This window comes from Patagioenas fasciata, chromosome 2, assembly GCF_037038585.1.
Source record: "Patagioenas fasciata isolate bPatFas1 chromosome 2, bPatFas1.hap1, whole genome shotgun sequence".
In the NCBI taxonomy this organism is placed as follows: Eukaryota; Metazoa; Chordata; class Aves; order Columbiformes; family Columbidae; genus Patagioenas; species Patagioenas fasciata.
This window is the reverse complement of record NC_092521.1, coordinates 169,806,717-169,833,572: the sequence shown is the minus strand read 5'-3', so window position 1 is coordinate 169,833,572 and position 26,856 is coordinate 169,806,717. Positions and strand designations below refer to the sequence as shown.

Sequence of the window (26,856 nt, the reverse complement as noted above, 5' to 3'; positions counted from 1 at the left end):
CCTCAGCCCCTCACCTCAGCCCTCACCTCAGCCCCTCACCTCAGCCCCTCACCTCAGCCCCTCACCCTCAGCCCCTCACCTCAGCCCCTCACCTCAGCCCTCACCTCAGCCCTCACCTCAGCCCTCACCTCGGCCCCTCACCTCGGCCCCTCACCTCGGCCCCTCACCTCGGCCCCTCACCTCAGCCCCTCACCTCAGCCCCTCACCTCAACCCCTCACCTCGGCCCCTCACCTCGGCCCCTCACCTCGGCCCCTCACCTCGGCCCCTCACCTCGGCCCTCACCTCAGCCCCTCACCTCAGCCCTCACCTCAGCCCTCACCTCGGCCCCTCACCTCAGCCCTCACCTCAGCCCCTCACCTCAGCCCTCACCTCAGCCCTCACCTAGGCCCTCACCTCGGCCCCTCACCTCAGCCCTCACCTCAGCCCTCACCTCAGCCCCTCACCTCAGCCCTCACCTCGGCCCCTCACCTCGGCCCCTCACCTCGGCCCCTCACCTCAGCCCCTCACCTCGGCCCCTCACCTCAGCCCTCACCTCAGCCCTCACCTCAGACCTCACCTCAGCCCCTCACCTCAGCCCTCACCTCGGCCCCTCACCTCGGCCCCTCACCTCAGCCCCTCACCTCAGCCCTCACCTCAGCCCTCACCTCAGCCCTCACCTCAGCCCCTCACCTCAGCCCTCACCTCAGCCCCTCACCTCAGCCCCTCACCTCAGCCCTCACCTCAGCCCTCACCTCAGCCCTCACCTCAGCCCCTCACCTCAGCCCCTCACCTCAGCCCTCACCTCAGCCCCTCACCTCAGCCCCTCACCTCAGCCCTCACCTCAGCCCTCACCTCAGCCCTCACCTCAAACTCATGTGGGTGCCCAAGAGCTTCAGGAAGGGAAAAAGGAGCAAGGACACACACAGTAGTGAGAGAAGGGGGGACCAGGAACTAAGGCTGGATGGGCATTTAGGAACTAAGGCTGGATGGGATTTCCCCAAAGCTTCTCACACTCCTGCTTAGCTCGAGTTCCTGGCCTGCATTACAAAGCCCGTGTGCTGCCGGGGTTCTGTGCGTGAGGTAACGCTCTGCGGTGTGTCACTGGCTGTGGACAGGGCACGCCAGGCGGGATTTGGAAAGCTGGCACGCCAGTGAGAAGAGGGACATCCTGGCGCTGTCCCCGCTCGGGGAGCGCTGGGTGCCCCGCTGCGCTACGTGCTGCTCCGCCCAGCGCTCTGCGCTCTCCAGCTACGACCTCTCCTTTCCCAGGGGTTACACACCCAAAACGACACAGTCTACAGAAATACCGTCAGACCGGACGGCATTCCTCACCCAATTCATTTACCCTCCGTATCTCAATCCTAGAGTTCTAGGGTGAAAAACAAAAACCTCATCACAAAATGTTTCACTGGACTGAATGGGATTCATTGTCCTGAGTACCAACCTCAGCTGTGAAAGCCAGATCAGCTGCTCAGGACAATTCTGCCGGAGACACCCAAACACTCAAATCACTCCCCTTTATGGTTTAAAGCTGTTCAAGCACTGTTCTTATGAAACCATTCCAGACGGACCAGCTCCTGCAGGGAGCGGGGCTCGGTCTCCAGAGCAGGAACCTGCTCCTCTCAGCCCACTGCAGTTACTTTGCATTTCTAACTGCCCAGTAGTTTTTCCATGGGTTTGTCACTTTTGGGACCCACATACACTTTTAGCATTTGTCATGTCCTGCGACAAGGAGCTCTGAACTTTAACTGTGCTCAGTGCCTTCTGTTTGTTTTTTATTTGCCACCTGCCAGTTTCAGTTGATGGCCTCTAACTAAAATAAATGATAATGACTCCTGCTTATCTTTTCCATCCTGCTAATGATTTTTCAGATCTCTGTCACATCCCCTTTCCATCTCGTCATCAGGCCGGCACAAAGAAAACTGGCTAAAGATGAACAGAGAATGGAAACCAAATCACCTCAGAAACACAGCAAACAGCTCCCTAATTTTGCCAAAAATTCTTATGAGGTTTTAAGATTGAATTTTCACTATATATGAAAGAGACCATGCTGCAATTCTTAAAAAAAACCCAAACAATGACGTGCCTATGACTATATAATACATATCACTACCCATGAATCTCAATTATTCTATATTTTCAAACGTGGAAAAAAACAGTGCTGCCTTTATTTCAAGCACTGGTCACTTTAAACGATGGAAGGGCAAATTAATAACAGAAAATCAAAGTTTAAGAAGAAAACTAGGACTCAACTTTCATTGCGACATTTCCTTCCAATGCTCACAAAACACTGTTCCCTTATTATAACTGCAAGTACCTTCCCCAAACAGGGTTATCTCACAAACTACCTCCAGGTACTGTCAAAATAAATTGGGTAAGCCTGAAGCTACAGAAAACCAAAGCAAATTAGGATAGTGATACCTCAGTTCACATTGCCTTTACAAAATAAATATAATAATATTTACGGAAAAGGCAGAGATGCCTTTAAGTGGCCTTCTTGTTTAATTCTAGAGGTCACTGTGGAAAACCTTAAGTCTTAACGTGCTACTTTCAAAACATCATGGAGATCATTGAGGGTATTTTACAACATAAAGCAGACTTAGGGAAAAATAGCTTTTCTAATGATATCCCCCATGTCTTCTGCCCTTCATGAACAGAGAAAGAGAAGGGAAAAAACCAGGTCCACATGTGATTTGGCAATCAGAATCAGCAGATTATTCTATGTTTCTTAGTAGAGAATGATACATTGGGGTAAAAAAACAGTAAATCAATACAGTGAAACAATTACTGGACAGGCCGCAACTCACGTGGCGCTGAACCACTGGATGTGGTCTCTGACACCAGTACATACGAAGGCTGCCCAGTACATTAGTCGTAGCGACTGTTGAAAGCCATTCAGTACTGCAGATATCGAAAATCAGTGATTTTCATTCATCCAAAATTCGCAAATGTATATTACAGTTTGCCTCTGAAGAGCTACTGCGTCCAGAAGGGAGTTACCTGCTGGAAGTACTTGTCGCAGTTGATGTATTCCTTGTCGTGGGAGTCCTGCAGCTTGTTTGTTTTGATGTACTGCCAGAGCGCCTGGATGATGGCGGATCGGGTCTGCGTGTGTATCCCCAGCAGCCGGGCTAACCGCGGGTCCAGTTTAAACTGCGGAGGCTGCAACAGAAAGAGGAGGAGATGGAGATGGCAGAGATGGAGAGAGAAAAGCAGATACACAGGTGCCAAGGTCCAGCTTTGGTTCTCAGGGACTGTGCTCCTCGGAAGCGGCTCCCTGTTCGCTGGCACACGGCAAATCACAGGTTGCTCGGCTGTGTAACACTGTCGGTGCTCTGCATGAACCATGGCTGGGGTCTGAAAAGGAAGAGGGACACTCCCCGTGTGCTGCCCACGCTGCCTGTGTCACACGCTTTAGATAACAACAACCTGCATGCAGACTCAGGAAAGCATTTTGCTTTTCAACACTTTAGCAGCAGGAGAAGGAAAAGGATGGTCTGAGCTACTCGAGGTTGACCACAGGCAGTGGTAATGAGGTCAGGATGAGGCCTCTGCTGTTGCTAATAACTGCTCAGCTGCCTCACATCAGAAAAGTACCTTAGATCTGGTTTTCAGGCACGTTTCCACCATTCTGCTGCCTACCAGAAAATTTACCCAACCACAACTGATCAATGGAATATATCTATTGTCCTGACCTTTGTGATACAACTCTTCAACTACCCTGTTCTGCATCTCCAGTAATACACATTCCTTAGATACCTCGGAATTTGGTGCCTCCTCAAGTGTGCACCCATAATCGAGTTTAATATTTGCCACATCATTAGGCAAGGATTACTCTGTTGGGTGCTAGATCACCCAAAGCCAGCTTTGTAACAAGACTTAAGGATAACAGAACATCTGTTTTAAAGCATGAATTTATAACAATGGTGAGCACAACAAACATCACTATATTGTCTTAGCAATAAGAATTCTCACTGGCTATAGCAGCATTTCAGTAAGCTCATACGCTCCCTAAAAATAAGACAATTTTCTCTCTGTTAACATAAAATGGAGTATCTTTATCCTGGACAGATGCTGTTTGCATGGAGGGGAAAGAGAATGGCACAGAATGAGTTCTTAAACAATCAAAACGTATCTGAGACTGAGCTGCATTGACGAGAGAGACCCCGTCTCCTCTCCGCAGTCCATTTCCATCCCTTTCCCTCAGACAGCACCGTTTCTTTCAGGGATGGTTTCAGTCAGATTGGTGAGCTCCACGACTGCAAATCTCCACCGCTTGTGCCACGAGAATGGAGACTGCGGCAGTGCACACCCACAGCTGAAACCAGAGTGCGTTTTGGAGCAGCTTAGCCTTGCAACATCTTAAACCAGTCTGAAACTGTGCCCAGGAACCTCTTTTATATTGTATCCCAAGGCAGAATAATGTAATTTTGCCTATTGTTCAGGTTTGCGACCACCTGAGGAACCTGAACATACATAAAGCTATGACACCCAATGAGACGCCCCCAGAGTCCTGAGGGAACTGGCTGGTGTGGCTGCCAAGCCACTGTCCGTGACACCTGGGAAGTCCTGGCCGTCCCTGGTGACTCATTTTATAAAGGGTAGGAAGGAGGACCCCGGTAACTCCCGGCCTGTCAGCCTCACCTCTGTGCCCGGGGAGATCACGGAACAGATCCTGCTGGAGGCTGCGCTACGGACATGGAGGACAGGGCGCTGATTCCAGACAACCAGCACAGCTTCACCCAGGGCAAGGCCTGCTTGAACACACCAGTAACTGCATCAGCAGACAACGGAAGGGCTACAGATGTTGGCTGTCTGGGCTTCCGTAAAGCCTTTGACATAGTCCCCCACATCTTGGAGAGATATGGCTGTGACGGGCGGACTGTTCAGTGGATGAGGAATTGGCTGGCTGTTCACATCCAGAGGGTGGCACCATGTCTGGATGGACATCAGTGACAAGTGGTAACCCTCAGAGGTCTATACTGGGACCAGTACTGTTTAACATCTTCACCAGTGACAAAGACAGGGGGATCAAGTGCACCCTCACCGCGTTTGCAGGTGACACCAAGCTGAGTGGTGCAGTCCTGAGGGATGAGATGCCAACCAGAGCGACCTGGACAGGCTGGAGCAGTGGGGCCATGTGGAGCTCACAAGGTTCAACAAGGCCAAGTGCCAGGTCCTGCACCCCGGTCAGGGCAACCCTGGTACTGGTCCAGGCTGGGGATGGAGGGGTTGAGAGCAGCCCCAGGAGAAGGACTTGGGGCGCAGGGGTGACAGATGGGACATGAGCCACCATGTGCGCCAGCAGCCCAGAAACCACCCGAGTCCTGGGCTGTGTCACCAGCAGGTTTGGAGGATCCTGCCCCTCTGCCCCGCTCTGTGAGACCCCCTGCAGTGCTGGTCCAGCGCTGGGTCCCCAGACAGGACACACATGGAGCTGCTGCAGAGGGGCCAGAGGAGCCCCAGGAATGACCCGAGGCTGGAACAGCTCTGCTGGGGACAGGTGAGAGAGCTGGGGGGTTCAGCTGGAGAAGAGAAGCTCTGGGGAGACCTGAGTGCGGCCTTTCTGTGCTTAAAAGGGGCCGATAAGAAAGACGGGGACAGAGTTGAGCAGTGCCTGTTGTGACGGGACAAGGGTGATGGTTTAAACTAAAGGAGGGAGATTCAGGCCGGATATGAGGAAGGAATTGTTGCCCTGAGGGTGGTGAGAGCCTGGCCCAGGTACTCAGAGAGGTGGTGGATGAACCATCCCTGGAGACATCCCAGGCCAGGCTGGACGGGCTCTGAGCAACCTGAGCTGGTGAAGATGTCCCTGTCATGGCAGGGGGGCTGGGAAGGGCCCTTCAACACAAACCACACTGTGATTGGGGTTATTTTGTTTCCTGTGATGGGGATGAGAGAACTGATGTGGCAGGAAGCTTTGTTAGCTTTCAAATGGACCAGTTCCCTGACTTGTTTGTGCACAATCCACAAATACAACAGAACTAACAGTGACAAAAGAGAGAAGCACGAATGCCTAACAAGGCCTAAGTGTAACAGCAAGTCTAACCCTTGCAGGGCAATGTTGTCTTATGCCAGATTAGGATGACAAGGTGACTAAGCTTAACAAACCAGGAAAGCTGTGTAGTTTGCTCTCAGAGGCTGCCACAGCTGCACAGGTAGTTCAGGTACCACTAGCAAGAGCCACTCCTTTGAATTTCTGTATGAAACCACACACGTAACTCATGTGCATCTTATCTGACTATTCTCTAAGAAGCCAGTAGTGGAAATGTATATTCTTTCTGCAGGTGGGCAGCGAAAATACTAATTATCATAGTGCCAAGAACAATATTCTGCTGGACTCTAACAGAAACTTACTTGATGTCCCCCTTCACGTTTTAAATAATCTGGCAGTCTGGTATCACTCTGACCTCAATGGATTATGTGACATTCTGAGTACATTGGTTTCTGAGGTATGTGACAGGATGAACTCGTTCTGCTGCACTGTGTCCCAACAGCTGTGTTTTCCACGCCAGAAGCAGAGCACTGACCTGGTAGTCCAACATGAGGAGCAATGTGCACCGCACGCTGACATCGCCAGGTCTTTTCACCTGGAAGCCATCGGTCTCCTGGGTTGTGGGAGTTCTGTGCCACTGCCAGAGGCAAAACCGGGCATGATGGTCAGCCACCTTCTGACTGACGTCCATCGCGGTGCATCTCCAACAGAACACCGCGCAGAACCAGACAAGTACCAGCCTTCTGAAGATTTTGCAATTAAACAAAACGAAACAAAACACTCCCCCCACCCCCAATAATTTCTTGCTCTGCCCTTGCAATTCAGCTTTAGTGCACAACCTGTTCTGCTGTTGGTATGCTTTAATTATCCGGAAAAATGCACACATTTTTTCATTTCATGCACTCTGTTCCAAGATGTGCAGTTGATCACTACTGTAGTTATGGTTTTAGACTATACAGATCTTGTTAGCAAACATTCTTAAAAAGAATCTGATTTTGAAAACACTGAAAATACGTTAAATGAGCAAATGAATGCAAGGTATCCTGAACAGGGCAGGCAGCGGGCACAGGGCTCCTTACCCGTGCCAGCACCGGCTCTGCCTGCCAGCGCTGCGCGGCCTCCTTACCTCCACGAGGTGGTTGTCAGGTCCATAAAGATCTTTGTCCAGTTCAATAACCAAACTCTTAAAAAAAGATGAAAACTTCCGTTTCTGCTTGCTGAGCTGTATGATCGGGAGAAACAGAAATCATTAGGCCTGCACACGTCGGCTTGTGCTCTCCGCTTCCTCCTCAGGCTCGCGCTTTCTCTGTCCTTAGTTCCCATACGGATCACAAACGTGATCAATTACTTGCGTTCTCCCTCTGACAAATCTCTTCCCCCAGCAGGTGGGTTTGACTACGTGATCTCTGAGGGTCCCTTCAAGCCCAGACCATTCTGTGGTTCTAAGGTTGCTGTATACCTTTTATTTTAACAGCTTGGGTTTTTGATGAATGCCAGTTTTTGTTTGATGTATCAGATGACAGCAAATTTCTCAGATTAATCACATACTAAGTGAAAGTATTTCCTTTTACATTCTGCCTTTCCATTTAATTATCCATATCCACTGATTATTACACAGCTCACACTGTCAATTAAACACTGGGAGCTCTATAATCGTATAATCTGACTTTCCACAGAATGCAGTACAGAGGATTTCAATTAATTTCTTCTTTGTTAAACAGAACATCTTTTAGAAATCACAGATTCACAGAACGGTTTGGGTCGGAAGGGACCTTCAATGATCACCTCGTCCCAGGGCAGGGTCACCTTCCACCAGACCGTGCTGCCCAGACCCTTTTCCCATCACTACCTGCCCTTGTAAAAGTCTCTCTCCATCTCTCTCGTGAGCCCCTTTAGATACTGGAGGCTGCAATGGGGTCTCCCTGGAGCCTCCTCTTCCCCAGGCTGGACACCCCGGCTCTCTCACCCTGTCTTTGATTTAAAATTTGCCAGTACTTGAGACACTATTTTGTTCCAACAAAGAATCTTTCTTTCTTAAAATATAGGCTCTAATTTCTAAAATGAATTTGTCTAACATCAATGTCCAGACATCAGACTTTGTCACTTCTTCACCCTTCAACAAGACTATGATTCTGATTCATGTAGTTATCTCCAGACAGACAGATATGCCTTGAAAGCTCTGCCCACTCCATGCACCCATGGTTCTCCATCTATTTATCGTACTTAGCTGGTGAAGCCTATTCAAATAGCTGACACCTTTACTAGGAAAGTCCAGCCTTCCCTGAGGAAAGTTAAATCCGTCACTGAGGTTTCTGAGGACTTCAGAGTAATGACAGTTTTCTTCCATCCTGGCTCTGACCATCCATTCATCCTCTTGCCCTCCCTATGAATAAAAACCATATCTTTATCGATGATCTGGATGAGGGGACCGAGTGCCCCCCCAGTGAGTTTGCAGACAACACCCAGCAGGTGGAGTGTTGATGTGCTGAGGGCGGGGAGGCCATACAGAGAGATCTGGCCCTGCTGGATTGATGGTCGAGGCCAATTGTCTGAGGGTCACCAAGGCCAACGCCGGGTCCTGCACTGGGGTCACAACAACCCCACGGACGCTGCAGCTGGGGAAGAGCGGCTGGAAAAGGGCCTGGGGTGTTGGTGCCAGCGGCTGAACACGAGCCAGCGGGTGCCCAGTGGCCAAGAGGCCACAGCATCCTGGCTGGGACCAGCACTGGTGTGGCCAGCAGCCCAGGGCAGTGACCGTCCCTGTGCTGGGACCTGGGGAGGACAAACCGCCAATCCTGGGGCAGTTTTGGCGCCTCACACCAAGAAAGGGCTTGAGGTGCTGGAGTGAGCGGAGAGAAGGGAACGGAGCTGGTGAGGGGCTGGAGCACAAGTGTGATGGGAGCGGCTGAGGGACCTGGGGGGTTCAGCTGGAGAACAGGAGCTGAGGGGAGACAGGGACACAAAGAAACGGCCTCAAGTTGCACCAGGGGAGGTTGAGGTTGGATCTGGGAACAATTTCTTCCCCAAAGGGCTGTGGGGCATTGGAACAGGCTGCCCAGGGCAGTGCTGGAGTTACCATCCCTGGAGGGGTTCAGAACATGTGTAGACATGGTGCTTATGGATGTGGTTTAGTGGTGGACTTGGCAGTGTTACGTTCACAGTTGCACTCAATGATCTTAGGGGTCCTTTCCAACCAAACGACTCCATGATTCTATGAGCTACTCACTTCTCCTTGTTATCCTACTCCTCGCAAAATGCAATGCCTGCTGTAGACCTGGTTTATCACACCTCTCGTGACCTGAACCTGGCCATATTTTTTAAGGGAATCATCCCAGGCCTGTTCTCTCCACCTCCCCCAGCCTGTCCTGTCCTTATGTCTGTGCCCCATTTCCTGCTGTCCTTCCTGCCCCTCCCTGACATTCCCATCGTGGCCTCACTCGTCACTCTGGTTGGACATGGCACCCTCCCAGCAGCACCAAGGCAACGCTGCCGTTCAGGATGTCTTGTCTGAGCTGATCCCCAATCAAGCCCAGCACCCTCAGGACAACCCCTAGTCCCCGCCAGCCCCAGTGAAGCCCAGGTAAGTCATACGTCATCCAGCAGCTTCCCCTCCACGCGCAGCTCCCAGGAAGCAATGCTGCCATCAGAGTCATCGGCATCGGACTTGGCGGGATTAAACGTGTTGGAGATGTAAAGTCTCAGTTTCCGCTTTTGCTGTTACACAAATAAAGAAAAGAACAGATCCAGTTTAAGTCCAAGACCCAAGGAAGCCATGGGCAAGGTGACTGTTACGCATTTATTAGAGAATCTGCATGTTTAGTACAGTTGTACCAGCTTATACTAGAATTTAAGATTTGGTTATGTATAAGAAAATACACTGAAGACCTGGATCTGAAATCTCCTTTCAAGACTATTGGCCGTACGAACGTGCCGAGGTCCGCTCTGAGTGAGGAAAGGCAGGAGGCGGCGGGGCCGAGCCCGTCACACCGAATACCCCGTGTTTCTGGATTAGCTGTTTGAGAAACCACTGTAAGGAAAGCACGATGTGATGCCCTTCCTGAGCAGACCCCGGCCAGACTGCTAAGACTCAGCTGCAAACCTCCTGCTACGTGAACGTCTGCCACAGCTGCATCGGTTCAGATTTGTGAATGTCGGTCCCAAGTACAACTGATTACACACCAGGCACACCTCTGCCCACCTTCACCATCACACAGAGCCTCCTAACAGCCCTCCTGCACACACACGAATATCTGCTGTGGAGGATTTGTGAAGGAATTCCCATTTCTGATTCACAACTCTTCAAATTAACTTGCACATTTTATGCACTGTTGCTAAATTTTATCCCCACCTAAATTATTTGAAAACCTGTATCTATATACATCAGCAGCTTTTCTTCTTTCCTCGTGGATACTCTCCTGATATCTCAGGTTTGTATCACCACTTCCATTCCCAAAGACACTATCTGCACTCTCCCCTTTGCCCTGGAAACCCCTCTTCTCCTCCCGTCTCCCCATATTCACAAAGGAACCGAGTCTGTGTCCCCGAGGTGTGACATTTCATCACCAGGATCACCCTCTGCAGTAACATCCTTACTCACATCCGAGTATTTTAGCTGTCCTCCTCTGTGCTGGCTTTGGGCTCCAGCCTCCTCGACAGTCCTCCTAGAACCCGGCAGGTGACGGCGTCCGACCCGGCTGCCGAACGCGCGATCCCCTCCCCGACGCTCTGTGTTTCCTTTTGCCAACCCCTACTGTTTCTCCGAGCTGCGCACAAGCCCGATGCACCCCCGCGAACTCCTGGTGTGTTCCCTGCACGCCCACTGCTCCGACAGAGTCCGCCTGGGGTTTGTTTGTTTCTCCCACATCTCTCCCTCCAACTTAAAGAGTTTTCTTCTACACAACAAATTTTCTTCCTCAAATTTAATCCGTTCTTCACTGTAACCCCTATAAATCAGCCACTTCTTCCCTCACTGTCATTCCAAAGTAACTCAGAATAATTATGAATAAAACTCCTTAAGTAATGGCTCCCTCTACAGCTATCTTTTGCCCTGCTTTCTACACAGCTCGATTTTAGATAAAAAACATTTATCCCTTGCCTCGAACATGCCACAAACAGCACTGACAACCTGTGAGTACTGTGGAGCGCTCGGCCCTCGGTCCCTGCTGAGTGAAGACGCTCTGTCCAACAACAGCACTGGAGCCTGTACCCTGGGCCTGTCGGCAGGTTTTGGCCCTAAAGGTACCGCAGATTTGCTACACTATTAAGGCAATGATCATCTTCCCAATGTAACCACAGAGAGATCCTTGTTTCTGACATATAACAAATAGCCAGGAACTCAGTCAAACAGATCAACTGCACAGCAAGAGGACCCAACACCAAATGGGCTTTGAATTTAATAAAAATCTGTGTTAGAATGTAAAGCAGAATAAGGGAACATAACGAAGAAAAAATCATATTTTCTGGGTAAAATGGAGTAAATAAATCTAAACCAACAGCAGTCTAAAAAAAACTGTGAGCAGGGCGTTTGTCCGTGAACACAGCTGGAGCAGCCCAACGTGTCCTCTGTGCGTCACCGTACAGGCCAGGGACACTCCAGCCCGCACAGCTGCCCTTCTGAAGCTGTTCCGACACCTCCACCTCCTGCCTGCTCTCTACGGGGCCGCTGCTCCTTTCTTCCTTCTCTCTGCCCTTCCCAGACCTCTCACCACCTCCTCCTCCTTACACACGGTTCGTGCTCCAGCACCATCGCTCCCCATCAAAGGCACCGGGGAGCAGCTCTGCCCAGGGCATGCTGGCTGAGTGTGATGCCATCCAGTGCCAAGCCAGATGACGGCACTCGAGCTTGCCCAGCACACGCTTATCACCCACACTGCTAACACACACTTTGAGTGGTGGTAACGAAAATACATTCAGAGAACTCCAGCAAAACATGAGAACCGCAGCTCCACAAACGAACATGTTCCTTGGACCAGAAGGCTCCTCCTCCACCGTGACCTTCCTCCGGTCAGCTGTGGGACGCTGCCATCCCACCCGATCAAGACACCCAAGAGCAGAGTCTGAATCCTCCTGCAGGGATCTACTCCAGCAGCCACAGCTGTGCTGCTGTCACAAGGATGTCTTGAAGAAGTCAGCCCAGAGGTGACGCCGAGAGTCAAAACTGAGCTCAGGGAAGGACAAAACCAAAATGGCACTGGCTAGGGTTTTACAGCCACCACACAGACCACGAAGTGTCCTTGTGTGAAGACACGCACCCAACCTCACCGCACTCAGTTCACGTGTGAGCACTCCTGCGCCCCACGGTAACGTCGGGTTCATTCCCAGAAGGCTCTGAGAGCGAGATCTTCCTCCATCTCCAGCTGCGTGGCTCCACCTCATCCCAGCGGCAGCCACACAACAGCAGCTTCGTGCAGCTTGGGCACCTTGCATCTTCAATACAGCAGTGGACAAGAAGCCATTGTCCTTCAATAAATCTGCACATTTCTTAGCAATTCACATTATAGCACAGATCTAAAATCTATTCTCTCTGTATGGCAGCTTCTCAGAGAACAGGAGAGCAACCAACCAAAACCTGTGCACTTGTGTTTTACCGGTAGGGATCTCGGTAACTTGAGGAAAAACTAAAGAGGACACGGACAGCTCCAGGGCAAGAAGAAAGCAGCACATTCCATCTCTTCAGACACACCAGGACTTACCACCCACAAAGACAAGGCTCAACAGAGGAACCTCACAGAGACCTAATCAATGCTGTAAATCAAATCACCTCCTGTCCAAAAGATCAATAAATGCTTAATCTGCTTGTTCTCTAAGTGTAAGAAACACATCTTCAACAAGCATCTTTGACTGGTCTTCAGCAAAATGAACTTGACATAGCAGTCATATTAAAAAGAAAAGCCTTCCCCTAAAAGCACTGTATTTCACTTACAACTTCACCTCGAGAAAAAGAAAAGGAAGACAGAAGCGCATGTGACAGAAGATGGGTCACGTCGGCGGTGACCGCAGCACGGGGCGGGAGAGCCCGTGTGGCTGGAAACGGCTCTGAACAGCAGCTACGGGAACGCTGGGCAGCAGAACCGCAGCTCCTGCTCTTCAGTGCCATGTTCACGCGCAGCAGTACAGCCTCGAGGGCAGCGAAGGGGTGGAATGCTGGAAATGCATCAAGTCCTTCAGAAAATTGCCTCTGGTTTACAGTGTCATACTTTTTTTCAGTTTCTATTAGCATTAAATCCCTAAAAAGTCAAATCAGAAACCGAGCATCTGAAGAGACCAATCTGTGTGATACCCTCAGGACAACGTCCACGGACCTGAAGCTCAGGTGTCCCTCAGGGACGCTCGAGCAGGAGACGAAACCCCCAGGAGCCGTTCTGGGAGCGGCGCTTGGGCCTTCAGCCAAACTCACCGAGCTGTGAGCAGGCGGCCGGTGGTGGTCGGGCCAGGGAACGAGGCTGCCGATCGCGCACGGCTCCGCGCTAACGGCTCCGCGCTAACGGCTCCGCGCTAACGGCTCTGCCCTAACGGCACCGCGCTAACGGCACCGCGCTAACAGCTCCGCGCTAACGGTTCTGCCCTAACGGCACCGCGCTAACGGTTCTGCGCTAACGGCACCGCGCTAACGGTTCTGCCCTAACGGCACCGCGCTAACGGTTCTGCCCTAACGGCACCGCGCTAACAGCTCCGCGCTAACGGTTCTGCCCTAACGGCACCGCGCTAACGGTTCTGCGCTAACGGCACCGCGCTAACGGCACCGCGCTAACGGCTCTGCCCTAACGGCACCGCGCTAACGGCACCGCCCTAACGGCTCTGCCCTAACGGCACCGCGCTAACGGCTCTGCGCTAACGGCTCTGCCCTAACGGCACCGCGCTAACGGCTCTGCCCTATCGGCTCTGCGCTAATGACTCTGCCCTAACAGCACCGCGCTAACAGCACCGCGCTAACGGCTCTGCCCTAACGGCTCTGCCCTAACGGCTCTGCCCTAACGGCACCGCGCTAACGGCTCTGCCCTAACGGCTCTGCGCGCAGCGAAGGATGACTTGCTGTGCAACTCAGCGCAGCATAAAAACCTCATGCACAAAATCTGTGTTTCTGTCTTCGCATACAGAGTAACTGTTTCACGGTCTCACAAAAACCTTTTAGGAAACAAAAAGAACAGTGGGAGATAAAGCAGCACGGAGACCAGAAATCTGGAGACAAAAAGAACAATGACCACTAATAACAAGTACTCAAGTCTGACCATTGTAAGAGAATCAATGAAATAGAGTGTCCATATCGGGACTGGAATACAGAGGTGTCGCTCACCCAGGGCAGCAGCAACCAACATGTCAAAATGTGTAGATTAAACTAAATTAGCTGGGTAACTCACAACAACGGAAGATGGACTAGAACTTAAAATGGCCAAACCGAAGCAGGAAGATCAGTGACTTGGTAGAAGATGCAATTATCATGAAGACTGAAAAGAACCACCTAATATTGACTGAGTTCAAATTTGCACCAACACATGAAAAACACCTGCAGACAGTTCTATAAAAGCTTCAACAATGAAGAAAAAACCCTAAAAAATGTAGAATGGATGTTATAGAGGACTAAACTGGATAAGAGCAGCAGAGCAGTCTGTAACACCAGCTACAGCAGCTCGTTCAGCAGCCGCGCTCTCTGGGCGGATCAGGAGGTGCGCTCAGGAATCCCCTCCCTACGGGACCGAAATGTTACCTGTGGAAACAGAACATCAAAAAACCTGAAAGGCATATTTAAGATATGGGCTGATCCATGCTACAGAACCCACTACATGAACGAGCATGAGCGTTCAATACAGTCACAAGAACTTAAATTGAAGACATGAAAAGAAACTCCTCACAATGAGAATGGCCACTCATCGGAACAGATTGCCTGGAGAGGCTGTGAAACCTCCATCCCTAGAGACTTCCAGAACTCAGCCAGGCCTCGACACCCTGTGTCAAGCGGGAGACTGAGCTAATGACTTCCACGGCCTCTTCCTACCTAAACCTTTCCATGATCCAGTCGAATAGACTCGTAAAACTTAGGAAAAGACAATTTCAGCAGGCTATTGCGAACAGTGAAGTGCTGGACTTAATCCAAGAGAAACTGCAGAAAATGTCCTCCATTATTTTCTTATAAGAATCACCCTTTTACAGACTATGTAAATGCGTACATTTCTGCAGGATCTTTAACAATTTTTCTGTAATTTTCCCATTATATGTCCTGTTATTCCACAAGTTTAGCTTTTGACTGAATTTAATACATCTCTTCAGCACATCCCTCTGGTGTCTTGTTTTCTTCCTTTTAATCATTCTAATAGGAAGTTCCAAACCTCGTGTTTCTTTATCTGGAAGCTGTTATTGCCCTTCCTAAAGGCTTTCACACGCTAGAGCGGTAATGTCCATGGCATTCTCTCCACCACTTTTCCAGGCACGCTGCTCCCCATCTGCTCATTCTTAGGAACTTTTTCTGACTCGTTTCAAAATACGTCTGTTAACAGGACTTTTACTGGAAGGATCATTCCACCATTTAATACAAGGATTATTTCCCCCCAGCTCAACCCACAAACATCTCATGACGTACCTTCATTGGCCTCTTCAGCGCCTCCTGAATATCCACACGCTTCCGCATGATGGTCTGGTCCAGCTTGCGTTCAAAGGCCAACAGGTCCATGTAGGCCTGGGACTCAGGAACCAGCTCCCGGATCTGAGGAGGAAACAAGAACGTCCCAGCACTCGAGACAAGGGACACCCCGGCACCAGGGACAAGGGACACCCCGGCACGGGAGACAAGGGACACCCTGTCACGGGAGACAAGGGACACTCCGGCACGGGAGACAAGGGACACCCCGGCACGGGAGACAAGGGACACCCCGGCACGGGAGACAAGGGACACCCCGGCACGGAAGACAAGGGACACTCCGGCACGGGAGACAAGGGACACCCCGGCACGGAAGACAAGGGACACTCCGGCACCAGGGACAAGGGACACCCCGGCACGGGAGACAAGGGACACCCTGGCACGGGAGACAAGGGACACCCCGGCACGGGAGACAAGGGACACTCCGGCACCAGGGACAAGGGACACCCCGGCACAGGAGACAAGGGACACCCCGGCACGGGAGACAAGGGACACTCCGGCACGGGAGACAAGGGATACCCCGGTACGGGAGACAAGGGACACTCCGGCACCGGGGACAAGGGACACCCTGGCACCGGGGACAAGGGACACCCCGGCACGGGAGACAAGGGACACCCCGGCACGGGAGACAAGGGACACTCCGGCACTGGGGACAAGGGACACTCCGGCACGCGAGGGCAGAACCCGCTGTGTGCCAGCGCAGGGACACCACCCTCCCCAGCCCCAGACAGCGGCCCCCCACCGAGGGCAGGGTTCGTGGTCCGAGCAGGAGCTGGCGAGCGGGGGCACGGAGCTGATGCCAATGAGCTCCGGCAGACCCAGCCGGACCCGCAGGCCTGAACCGCGCTCCTGCCTGTCCATCCAGGCTCAGCCACCAGCAGCCTGGGGGCCGCTGCTCTTGCAACGCAAAGTACGGCAGATTTGTCCTGTTTAAACTAAAAGAGTGCTGGGTCTCTTCAGACTAAAACGAAAGGGGGTGTGTTCATGTTATTTTTAAGGTAAGTGTTATCCATGGTAAGCAAAAACTGCCATTTAGGAAGTCAAGGTTCGTCGAAACAACTCTCGGCTGAGGTGGAATTGACCTTCACATCAAACTTCAACATGACCAGCTATAAGGTGCCAACTTCTGATCTCATGTTCTAATATATTAGCTAAATTACATCAGTTCTATTAAGAAACACCCTTTTTATTTTCCCTTTTCCAGACAAGTTAGTAGGGCAGGTAACATGAAGTAGATTCGGAGGAAGGTCTAACAATCTGAGCTTGGAAATGGGCAAGTAAACAGAATCACAGAATCGCAGAATCGACTGGGTTGGAAAAGACCTCAGAGATCATCAAGTCCAACCCTTGGTCCAACTCCAGTGCCATGATCTAGTAAACGGACCGAGTGCCATGTCCAGTCTCAGTTTAAAAACGTCCAGGGCCGGTGAGTCCAGCACCTCCCTGGGCAGCCATTCCAATGCTGACCACTCTCTCTGCACAGAATTGCTTTCTCATCTCCAGCCTCAATTTCCCCTGGCAGAGTTGAAGCCCATGCCCCCTTGTCCTATTGCTGACTGCCTGGGAGAAGAGCCCAATCCCCCCTGGCTAGAACTGCCCTTCAGGTCGTTCTAGAGAGTGCTGAGCTCACCTCTAAGCCTCCTCTGCTCCAGACTGAACAAGCCCAGCTCCCTCAGCCTCTCTCATTTTGTACTGCAACTAATTAAAAATCCTGGACCCAGAACATAGTTTCAGTCTTTTAGCTCCAAGCTCATGGCTTCTTGGCAGGTGATGCAGCAGGATCTGGCCCCCGAGACAAAGCACACATGCAGCTGTGGTACAAACTGTCCGGTTGGTTCACACGGTACCGGACCAGGGCCTGATGAAACTTCTAACGAGTTTGTACAAACAGCAGTAACCTTCCATAAATATTTACATCCACACTTTACGTCTCTTACCTCATGGAAGTGAAAGGGTATTTCCTATTCATTCCTATAATCACAGTGGATGTTAAACTTTGTAAGATGTTAAGAAAGCATAAACATTTTAAAAATAGCCAAAGATAATTCTGTGTATAAACCCTTGAACTGCAAATGGCTGCAGGTTGGGAGAGTATCTGGGAGAAGAAGTGCACCTGCCTGTGCTTTGTGCTCTTCTCTGGGTACGTGTTACGGTCACGGTGACGACGGGACACTGGGCTAGATCGAAGGTCTGCTCAGTATCACATCGTGATGAAGAATTTTATTTGTTTCTGGTACGTCTTAGGTAGAACAGAATTTGTTTTTCAGTTCTCTTCATAGGTAACGAGCGACAGCCACCGTGGTGTCCACGCGATAAGGACCGGTGCAGCCTGCCTAATTCTTTCCTCTCACGTGGTGTGCCCTGAGAACTTCACCGCTCCACGCACGTCTCTTCTCTTCTGCAGAAGTTCTAACTATCAATGTGTAAAGAGTATTTCACTACTTGAATTCTCCGTTCAGGCCTTTATCTATTTCAAAAAATCACAAAAAGTACCTAGCAGCAGCACGTCATCAACTGAGGTTTGAAAGCATGTATGTCAAACCTCATCTTAGAATCACATGGATAACTGGAACAGATTATTACTAGCACTAGCAAGATAATGTCTTTCTAAAGGCTGGGGTTAACCTGCAGTGATCACAAGGTAATCTGGACCAGAAGGACCTTTGGAAGCTGTGCAGACCAGTTGTTGCACTAAACCAGTTCAGATCACACCAGGTTGCTCAGGACCTGGTCCAGTCGGGTTCTGAACACCTCCAGCCAAGGACGGACATCCCACAGCATCATGTGGCAGCCTGTTCCAGTGTTCTGGTACCACCACGGTACCATTACAAAATCAAAAACCCAAACGAGTTCCTGATACGGAGCCAACTGCCATGCTGCAGTGAGCCTGGGCTGCCTCCACCCTGCTGTGCACCTCCAAGGGGAGTCTGCCCTTGTCTTTTCTTCGCTGTCCCACACGGCGGGGCACTCACCAACGGGATCTCCCTTTCCCCATCAAGGCTGGACAAACAGCTCTCGCAGGTTCTCTGTGCTCCGGCCCTCGGACTCTGGTCCTGTGTGGGCCTCGCTCCACGATGCCACGTCTTTGTGGTCCTGTGTCCAGAGGCGGTTTCACAAGTGTGGTATAGCAAGGAATACGCTCTTTCCTCGACTTCATGGCCACAACTGCACTAATACAGCCCATTTTGCAGCTGACCTTTGTCACGGCTGGCTTACCTCACTGACTGGCTCTCCGCTTGTTGTCCATGAGGATCCGCAGGTCATCTTCTGCAAAACTGCTTTCTATCCCGTTGACATCCACCTGTACCACTGCACAGCACCACTCTATCCCAGGAGCAGACTTTGCATTTGCCTTTGTTGAACTTTGACCTTTGAACACTGAACTGCCATCGTGTTCCTGCAGCTTGTCAAGGTCCCTCTGAGCAGCCACACTCCCCTGACTCTGATGCAGGTTCAGGGACCTGGGAGGCCTGGAGACAGGACTTACCAGGAGAAACGGAGGCAAAGACAACCTGAGTGCCTCAGCCTTCTCCATGGTTTCTGACATGAGTGGCAGAACCAGACCCAGAAGACCCAGGTTGTCCTTAGTCTTCCTTCTGCTGCTGATCCACTTGCAGAAGGCTTCCTTGTTGCCCATTGCTAAGTTCAATTCCAATGGAGTTTTGACTTTCTTAATTCCACACTTGCATGCTTGGGCACCATGGTGCTGTTCTGGCCGGGCAGACCATCCCTCGCACGTCCCTGTTCACGCCTCCGTGCTCTCCCGCTTTGTATTCGAGGCCAGGCAGGAATTTCCTGCTCAACCCTGCTGGCCTCCTGCAAGCGTGCTCAGCTTTCTGCACACTGGTCTGACGGTTCCCCTTGCTTTGAAGAGGCTGTCGCTGAGTTCAGCCAGCCTCCCTGAGCCCCTTTGTCCTCCAGGGATCCCCACCGTCCCACAGGATCCTTCTGGGCAGGTCCCTGCACAAGCCAAACCCTGCTCTCCTGAAGTCCAGGTCTTGTTTGCTTCTCTGGGGATGGCAAACTCTGCCATCTCATGGTGGCTGCAGCCAGGGCTGCCTTCACCTTCACATCTCCAACCAGTTCTTCCTTCTCTGGGAGTGGCAGGTCCAGCAGAGCACTTCCCCTTGTTGGTTTGTTGAGCACCCGTGTCAAGAAATGTCACCAATGCACTCCAGGACTCCCCTGCAGTGCTTGTGCCAGGGCTCCTGCCCTCAGAGCAGACAGGGTGGTAAAGTCCCCCAAGACCGTGAGTGCCTGCAACCACGGCGCTCACTCCAGGGGTCTAAGAAAGGCTCTGTCTCCCTCACCAGGCGGTTGCTGCGGCAGACAGCCGCCACGCTGCACCCGCACACCTTCATTTCCTTTAAACTGAAGACAGGAAAACAAACAAACAGACACAGAGCAGCGTGCCTTCCAGACTGACGTCTCTTCCCAGGGGAAAGCCGGATATCATTACAAGTTCCAGAAAAGAATAATAAGTAGAATTTGATCAGTTTCAGGTAGGAAATAACGATTGAAGATGCATTCTTCACTACCTCAGCAGGACAAACAAAGCAGTTTTAGCATTTACTTTAAAGAAAAATCATCAGACATTTATCAATAGAGGTTTGGCAACTTCCTTAGAATTAGGCCAGCCTATAATTTCCATCTTTGGGAGAGGTAACAAAAGCCTCTTGCTGTCCCAAGTCTGACAAGCTTGATTATATCCTGAGCCACACAGCCTAGACATTTCAAAAACAGTGTTCAGAAGCCAACATTTCTACATCACGAGTGACAACAACTGGAAGGTGACTTACCGGCTACTGGGCAGTTTCCCTGATAAGAAGCTTTAACCTATAGTTTATTGACAAAAGTTTACGGTTGAGGTGTCTGTGGTGCTCCCAGGACAGCTGAGAGCTGGCGCTCCCCAGACGACAGCTCTGTGCCACCGCTGAGCCCTGGTCCCCGAGAGGCGATGTGCCAGCGTTCCTGACCGCCTGCCAGAGCCAACACCACCGTCCAGCAACGCGGCAAAACAACTAAAGACTGTGCCGTTCTGAACTGCACGGCACGTGCAGGTACCATTGAAAATGCAAAGAGCCTGCAACACCACAAAGCAACAGTTAAGCAAGGCTTTCAGCAGCACAGACTAATGTGGGCAGATGGATGCAACACATACGCTGCGCACTGTTTGTATTTGAATGTTTAATTACATAAAAGAAGGCTTTCGGTCACATCTATGAATTAGGATTATGAGGAGTCCTGATGAGTTACTCTCAAAGTTCTAGCAAAAGCAATTCGGCAGCTCCTTTACGTTCAGTGGCTGGGCAGCATCTCTGACCCAGCCAAACCTGAGGCACATACACTCCAAGGAAATGACTGGAGAGGGGACCACAAAGTCAATCCGCCCCTGCTCCAGCACTGCCGCACAGACACCCAGCCAGCCCCTGCTCCAGCACTGCTGCTACACCCAGCCAGCCCCTGCTCCAGCACTGCCGCACAGACACCCAGCCAGCCCCTGCTCCAGCACTGCCGCACAGACACCCAGCCAGCCCCTGCTCCAGCACTGCCGCTACACCCAGCCAGCCCCTGCTCCAGCACTGCCGCTACACCCAGCCAGCCCCTGCTCCAGCACTGCCGCTACACCCAGCCAGCCCCTGCTCCAGCACTGCCGCTACACCCAGCCAGCCCCTGCTCCAGCACTGCCGCTACACCCAGCCAGCCCCTGCTCCAGCACTGCCGCTACACCCAGCCAGCCCCTGCTCCAGCACTGCCGCTACACCCAGCCAGCCCCTGCTCCAGCACTGCCGCTACACCCAGCCAGCCCCTGCTCCAGCACTGCCGCTACACCCAGCCAGCCCCTGCTCCAGCACTGCCGCTACACCCAGCCTGCCCCTGCTCCAGCACTGCCGCTACACCCAGCCAGCCCCTGCTCCAGCACTGCCGCTACACCCAGCCAGCCCCTGCTCCAGCACTGCCGCTACACCCAGCCAGCCCCTGCTCCAGCACTGCCGCTACACCCAGCCAGCCCCTGCTCCAGCACTGCCGCTACACCCAGCCAGCCCCTGCTCCAGCACTGCCGCTACACCCAGCCAGCCCCTGCTCCAGCACTGCCGCTACACCCAGCCAGCCCCTGCTCCAGCACTGCCGCTACACCCAGCCAGCCCCTGCTCCAGCACTGCCGCTACACCCAGCCAGCCCCTGCTCCAGCACTGCCGCTACACCCAGCCAGCCCCTGCTCCAGCACTGCTGCTACACCCAGCCAGCCCCTGCTCCAGCACTGCCGCACAGACACCCAGCCAGCCCCTGCTCCAGCACTGCTGCTACACCCAGCCAGCCCCTGCTCCAGCACTGCCGCTACACCCAGCCAGCCCCTGCTCCAGCACTGCTGCACAGACACCCAGCCAGCCCCTGCTCCAGCACTGCCGCACAGACACCCAGCCAGCCCCTGCTCCAGCACTGCCGCTACACCCAGCCTGCCCCTGCTCCAGCACTGCCGCTACACCCAGCCAGCCCCTGCTCCAGCACTGCTGCTACACCCAGCCAGCCCCTGCTCCAGCACTGCCGCTACACCCAGCCAGCCCCTGCTCCAGCACTGCCGCTACACCCAGCCAGCCCCTGCTCCAGCACTGCTGCTACACCCAGCCAGCCCCTGCTCCAGCACTGCCGCTACACCCAGCCAGCCCCTGCTCCAGCACTGCCGCCTGGACTGAGCAGCACAGGCTCCCTGCGCCAACCGCTTCACCGCAACAACAACGCTGGGAACCCACCACCTTTTACACTATTAGATAAGATGGTTTTCAAGAGTAACATATATTTAATAGGCTCTCCTGTCCCCCCTGGTTTCCAGAAAACACAAGCAGGAGTCTGCGAAAAGTCTGCAGGTACCAGATGCTGACTGGCTGGAAAAGGCTCCAGAAGCAGCTCTGAAAGGTGGAGCTTTCACCCCGAGTTTCACATGCATTCCACAGCCACGGGTGCAAATCCTCCTTTGGCAGGACATGGATGCACACAGCACCCTCCCATCCCATGACCGGCGAAGCGTGAGGAGGTTGTGACACACTGACGGCAGCCTCGTGGAGACCCTAACCCCGACAGAACGCTGTGCCACCAGCACCAGCACTGCCACTGCCCCGATAAAAACGCCACTGCAGACAGAACTCCAGCAGTTTGTGGTGCCTTATCGTCCATCAGTTAGAATTACTGGTTGACAGCAAGAAAAATACCGAAAGGCAAGAAGACTTGGTGATGGCACGGTTCTGAAAGCACGTGTAAGCTTTTTACATACTTGAATAAGGCTCCGTCTGTTAAAGAATCATCATGGATTTGATAAACAGAGGCACAAGTCTGCTGCTGCCAAACAAGTTCGGTTACCTCTGTTCTGAGACTTTCTTATCTTATAAAGGCACCAGACAAAAAGAAAACAACAAAGGCAGCCTTGAAATGAACATATATTTAAAGCAACAGCCTCGCCGTCCAGAATGTGCAATTGCCTCCAAAAACAGTTTCTGTGGGACAGACAGAGGTGAAAGCACAAGAAATGTAGTTTTCATTCTAAGAAAGTACAGATTCCAAGTAGAGCAGGAATGAGGGTTTAACATAAACACCACGGAGGCTGCAAGTCATTCAGAGGTCTGGATTTAATGGCAGCTTAGTCCTTTCAAGCCAGCAGCAGGAGAGAACTAACGGCTCACCTACGAGAGGCTCTGCTTTCACGAGGCGGTAGGAGTTACAAGGAAATAAGTGATAATACGGCATCAGGAGCACCAAGGCGGGCTCCGCTCCTCGGGCGGCTGGCGCTGGGTACCTGTGGAGCGCCACAGAACAGAACCCGGGGGCTGCCAGCACGGCCGGGTTTACACTGGCGGCAGACAGGGAGACCTGAGCACACCTGTCAAAGAGGTCCTGAGCTCAGGGAAAGCGCCAGGAGCCAAAGAGACTGGGACCAGGACCTGAGGAGGGGGCGTATTTTGAAGACGAAGGAAGCTTTGGGACTGGGCGGGTTTTGGGGGAACTGTACTGAAGAGGGCACAAGAAAGGAAAACTCTGAGAATAATGAAAGAGGAGGGGAACAGAGAGAAACTCCCACGTTTAGAAAGAAGCAGATTTAAGCACTGAGGATCGAGGCAGGCAGACACCAAAAGCTAGACGTACCTCCAGGGATAAGAGAACCGGTAACTCTCCGCACAGTACAGGCCCCTAAACTCCGCTGTTGACGCGGGTTCCCTTCAGTCCCGCCAGGACACAGCCGCCAGCACCGCAGCCGGCAGCGCCGTGCCGGGGAGCCCCGCGCGCAGCCCGTCTCGCCGGCACGGCCCTGGCCGGCCTCGCGCTGCCGGAGCCGCGGGGAGGCCGCGGCGGGCCCGGCGTGCGCCAGAGCGGGGCTGCGGCGCTGACCCCCGGCCCGGCCGCGCTCCCGCCCAGCCCCCCGCGGCCGGCTCAGCACAGTCGCCCACTGCCCGCTCACTTTTTAATTAGGTTTTTAAACAAAAAGTGAAACTATTTTCTAAAGCCCCTTTAATTACACTAAGATGCTGAAGTGATTGTGAAGGGAATAGGAAATGAAAGCGACTCACCCTCTGAGGGAGAATTTTGTCAGCCATCTTCCTCCTCTTGGCACTGTACATTTTTTAAAGAAAAAAACACGTTACCATGGTGACAGATCTAGGAGTAACGAGGCCACCTGCTAAATTATCCTGACATCTCCACATGCTGGTGCACAGCTGTGCGTGCATCGGCAGAAGGGTCTCCCCGTGCCCAGGACCCAGGCCCTGCTCCCGGCAGCCCGGAGAGGCGGTTTGCTGAGCGCAACCCGGGGCTGTCTGTTATGCATCTTGGAAAGAAGCGTGCAAGTTCTGTGGTCACAGCACCTTCTGTGGTGCAGGGCAGCACTGAATGCGAGCGCATGTGCATTCTGTGTCTGCAGATACAGAGAGAGCATGTGGGAGGACAGCGCGCACGTGTGAAGGGTGCACGACAGACCTGAGCGCCTGTGAACAGAACAGGAACTGTTCACACGACGTGCACCCATCCATTCGTGTCTAAAACCGAGCGCTGAGGAAAACACACATGTATGTGTACTTCACGTGATGTATGAAAACACACATACGTACAGTCCCTTCCCTATGTATATACACTTGTTTCATTGTCACGTGTTTGCATCAGTGATATACAAAAGCAAGCGTGCTTGCATTTCCATATTTGTTTATCTTTATGAACGCACATGTGGGAAGATACATGTGTGCCTGTAGTGTATATACATAATGTGTTCATACCCCTACATAAGCACATTTATGTATCTATGCTTCTAAAAACATACTCGTTTTCCTGTACATACGCACCAATGTGTATGTGCCTAAGGAACGGTTCTGTCGGGAAGATTGCCAAACACACTGTCTTCTGAATTCCTGCATTCTCAGAACCATTTCTGGACACCAAACCCGTTACCTGGCTCTCGCTGACGGGGCCAGGAGGGAGTTCAGGCCCTTCCCACACGTGCTAACGCCAAGCCTGGCCTGAGGCAGCAGTTTCTCAGACTGTTCCCCATTCCCGCACAAGCCGGGCCTGAGGAACTCCTACACCCTTCCTCGGGGCAGGAAATCCATCCGCACAGTCACAACCAACATCGTGGAACAATGTCCCTTTTTGAAGTGTAGGAATAATGGGACTGGAATGTTACACAGTGGGAACCTCCAACACCTTCCGCAGCTCAAAAATCAAACTTGCACTGAAATACTTCACAGAACCTGGGAGTAATGCCTGAGCAAGCTCCACCATCCCAAGGGGAAATGGGATATACATGCACCTGCAACAACCCCAAAGGCTTGCAATTAAAAAGCAAGTAACAAACAAACAAAAAGCACCAAAAAACTTGGGTCTCAACCAGTTCTCTAAGACTCTATTACAGAAATGAGATTTTTGTGACCACCAAACCTGCCAAGAAACAACGACATAAACCACGGGACTCAATTACTCCCGGATTTGGGCCCAAGGTGCCAGAAAGCTTGCCTAAAAAAACGGAAAAAACACAATGGGAACCAACAAGGAGGTGGAAACGAAGGAGGAGAAAACACTCAACACATCACCCAGAGGAGAGTGTGGGAGAAGAACCAGAGGAACCCTCCTGGGTACCAGGCGGTGCTGGAGCGCGCTGGACCGGGGCCGGGGTCAGACTGGAGCACTGGGGTGGAGCTGGGGAGGGGGAACCGCTTCCTCCTGTGAGCTACGCCATCAGCTCTTACAAAAACGATCCCTGGAAAGCAGGCAGCGATGGACTGCCCAGCAGCAGCAGTGTTTCGGGTGACATCTGCTCTGCACGTCGGAAGGCCGGGGTCACTTGGTGCGGTGTCCGGAGCGCCTCCGGTGCTGTGGAGGGGCACGGCCTCCAGGACACACATGCGTCTCTCGGGCACGCGTGCTGCACTCACACACACTCCTTCTGTATTCAATCTTATTCAATCACAATGTATTAATATTCTCAGTCCTTTCCAGATGCATCCCAGATATAAGCATCCCAAGTCTGGCTTGCTGATCCAAGGCATTAAAGCTGAGCAGAGCAGGGTTCCTGGAGCACTGAGCTTAGGGACATGTTTTACCTATAACTAGACACGATGGCACCACCTGAACACCGTCTGAATCTAGATACACACCTACAGTGACTGTGTAAAAGGCAGAACACCCAGATGAGTGTGTCCACGTATCAACACTGCTGAGGTCCAAGGAGTTGTAAAATTAGCGAACCATTATCTAAGAAAGAATGATCCAGCACTGTCTGAAGTGGGCATGTTCCAAAAAGAAAGTTCCTTTAAAAACATCCCTCTGATTCTATTCAGTTATTTTCTGCCATACCTCTTCATTTTACTTCTAGGAAAGCCTGTGACAGCTGTGAGTTTCATGACTCTCCTGAGTGACCACAGTGTAAGTATTGACATGAACAACAAAAACATTTCTTCCACTTGTTTCATTCATAGATCATTTTGTTAGCTAGCCAGAAATCAGAGACACTATACAGAACAGATAACAAACAATACAATAATTGTGGTATGCTAGAAGGTAACTGCTGATTAACTTAAAAGGCTAAATATAATGGCCAGAATTATAGCCTGATAAGCCTACAAACTGCAAAACCAGACATTAGTAAAGGTCAGTTTGTTCCAGAGTATTCGCAAACAAAGAGTAAAACTTAATGTTTTTCCTGCTTTAAGAAACTGACAACATATAACTCTTCTATTCTGTCTCATTCGATTTTTAAGGTATTACCTATTGCTA

At 51.9% G+C, this 26,856-nt stretch overlaps 1 protein-coding gene across 8 annotated transcripts in view; it reads right to left on the bottom strand.

Moving 5' to 3' along the window:
• SMARCD3 (SWI/SNF related BAF chromatin remodeling complex subunit D3) overlaps positions 1-26,856 on the bottom strand; it is a 96,485-nt gene that overhangs the window by 19,635 nt on the left and 49,994 nt on the right. For 6 of the 8 annotated variants that reach the window (XM_065829773.2, XM_065829771.2, XM_065829772.2 and 3 more), the window contains 6 exons: positions 24,165-24,207; positions 15,550-15,672; positions 9,567-9,689; positions 7,102-7,197; positions 6,511-6,612; positions 2,981-3,142 (listed from right to left, as the gene is read on the bottom strand). In XM_065829773.2, the coding sequence (XP_065685845.1) occupies positions 2,981-3,142; positions 6,511-6,612; positions 7,102-7,197; positions 9,567-9,689; positions 15,550-15,672; positions 24,165-24,207 (649 nt within the window). Of the gene's footprint in view, positions 1-2,980; positions 3,143-6,510; positions 6,613-7,101; positions 7,198-9,566; positions 9,690-15,549; positions 15,673-18,822; positions 21,054-24,164; positions 24,208-26,856 lie in introns of those variants that run through there. The other 2 variants (XM_071805493.1, XM_065829777.2) reach the window with 2 other exon arrangements.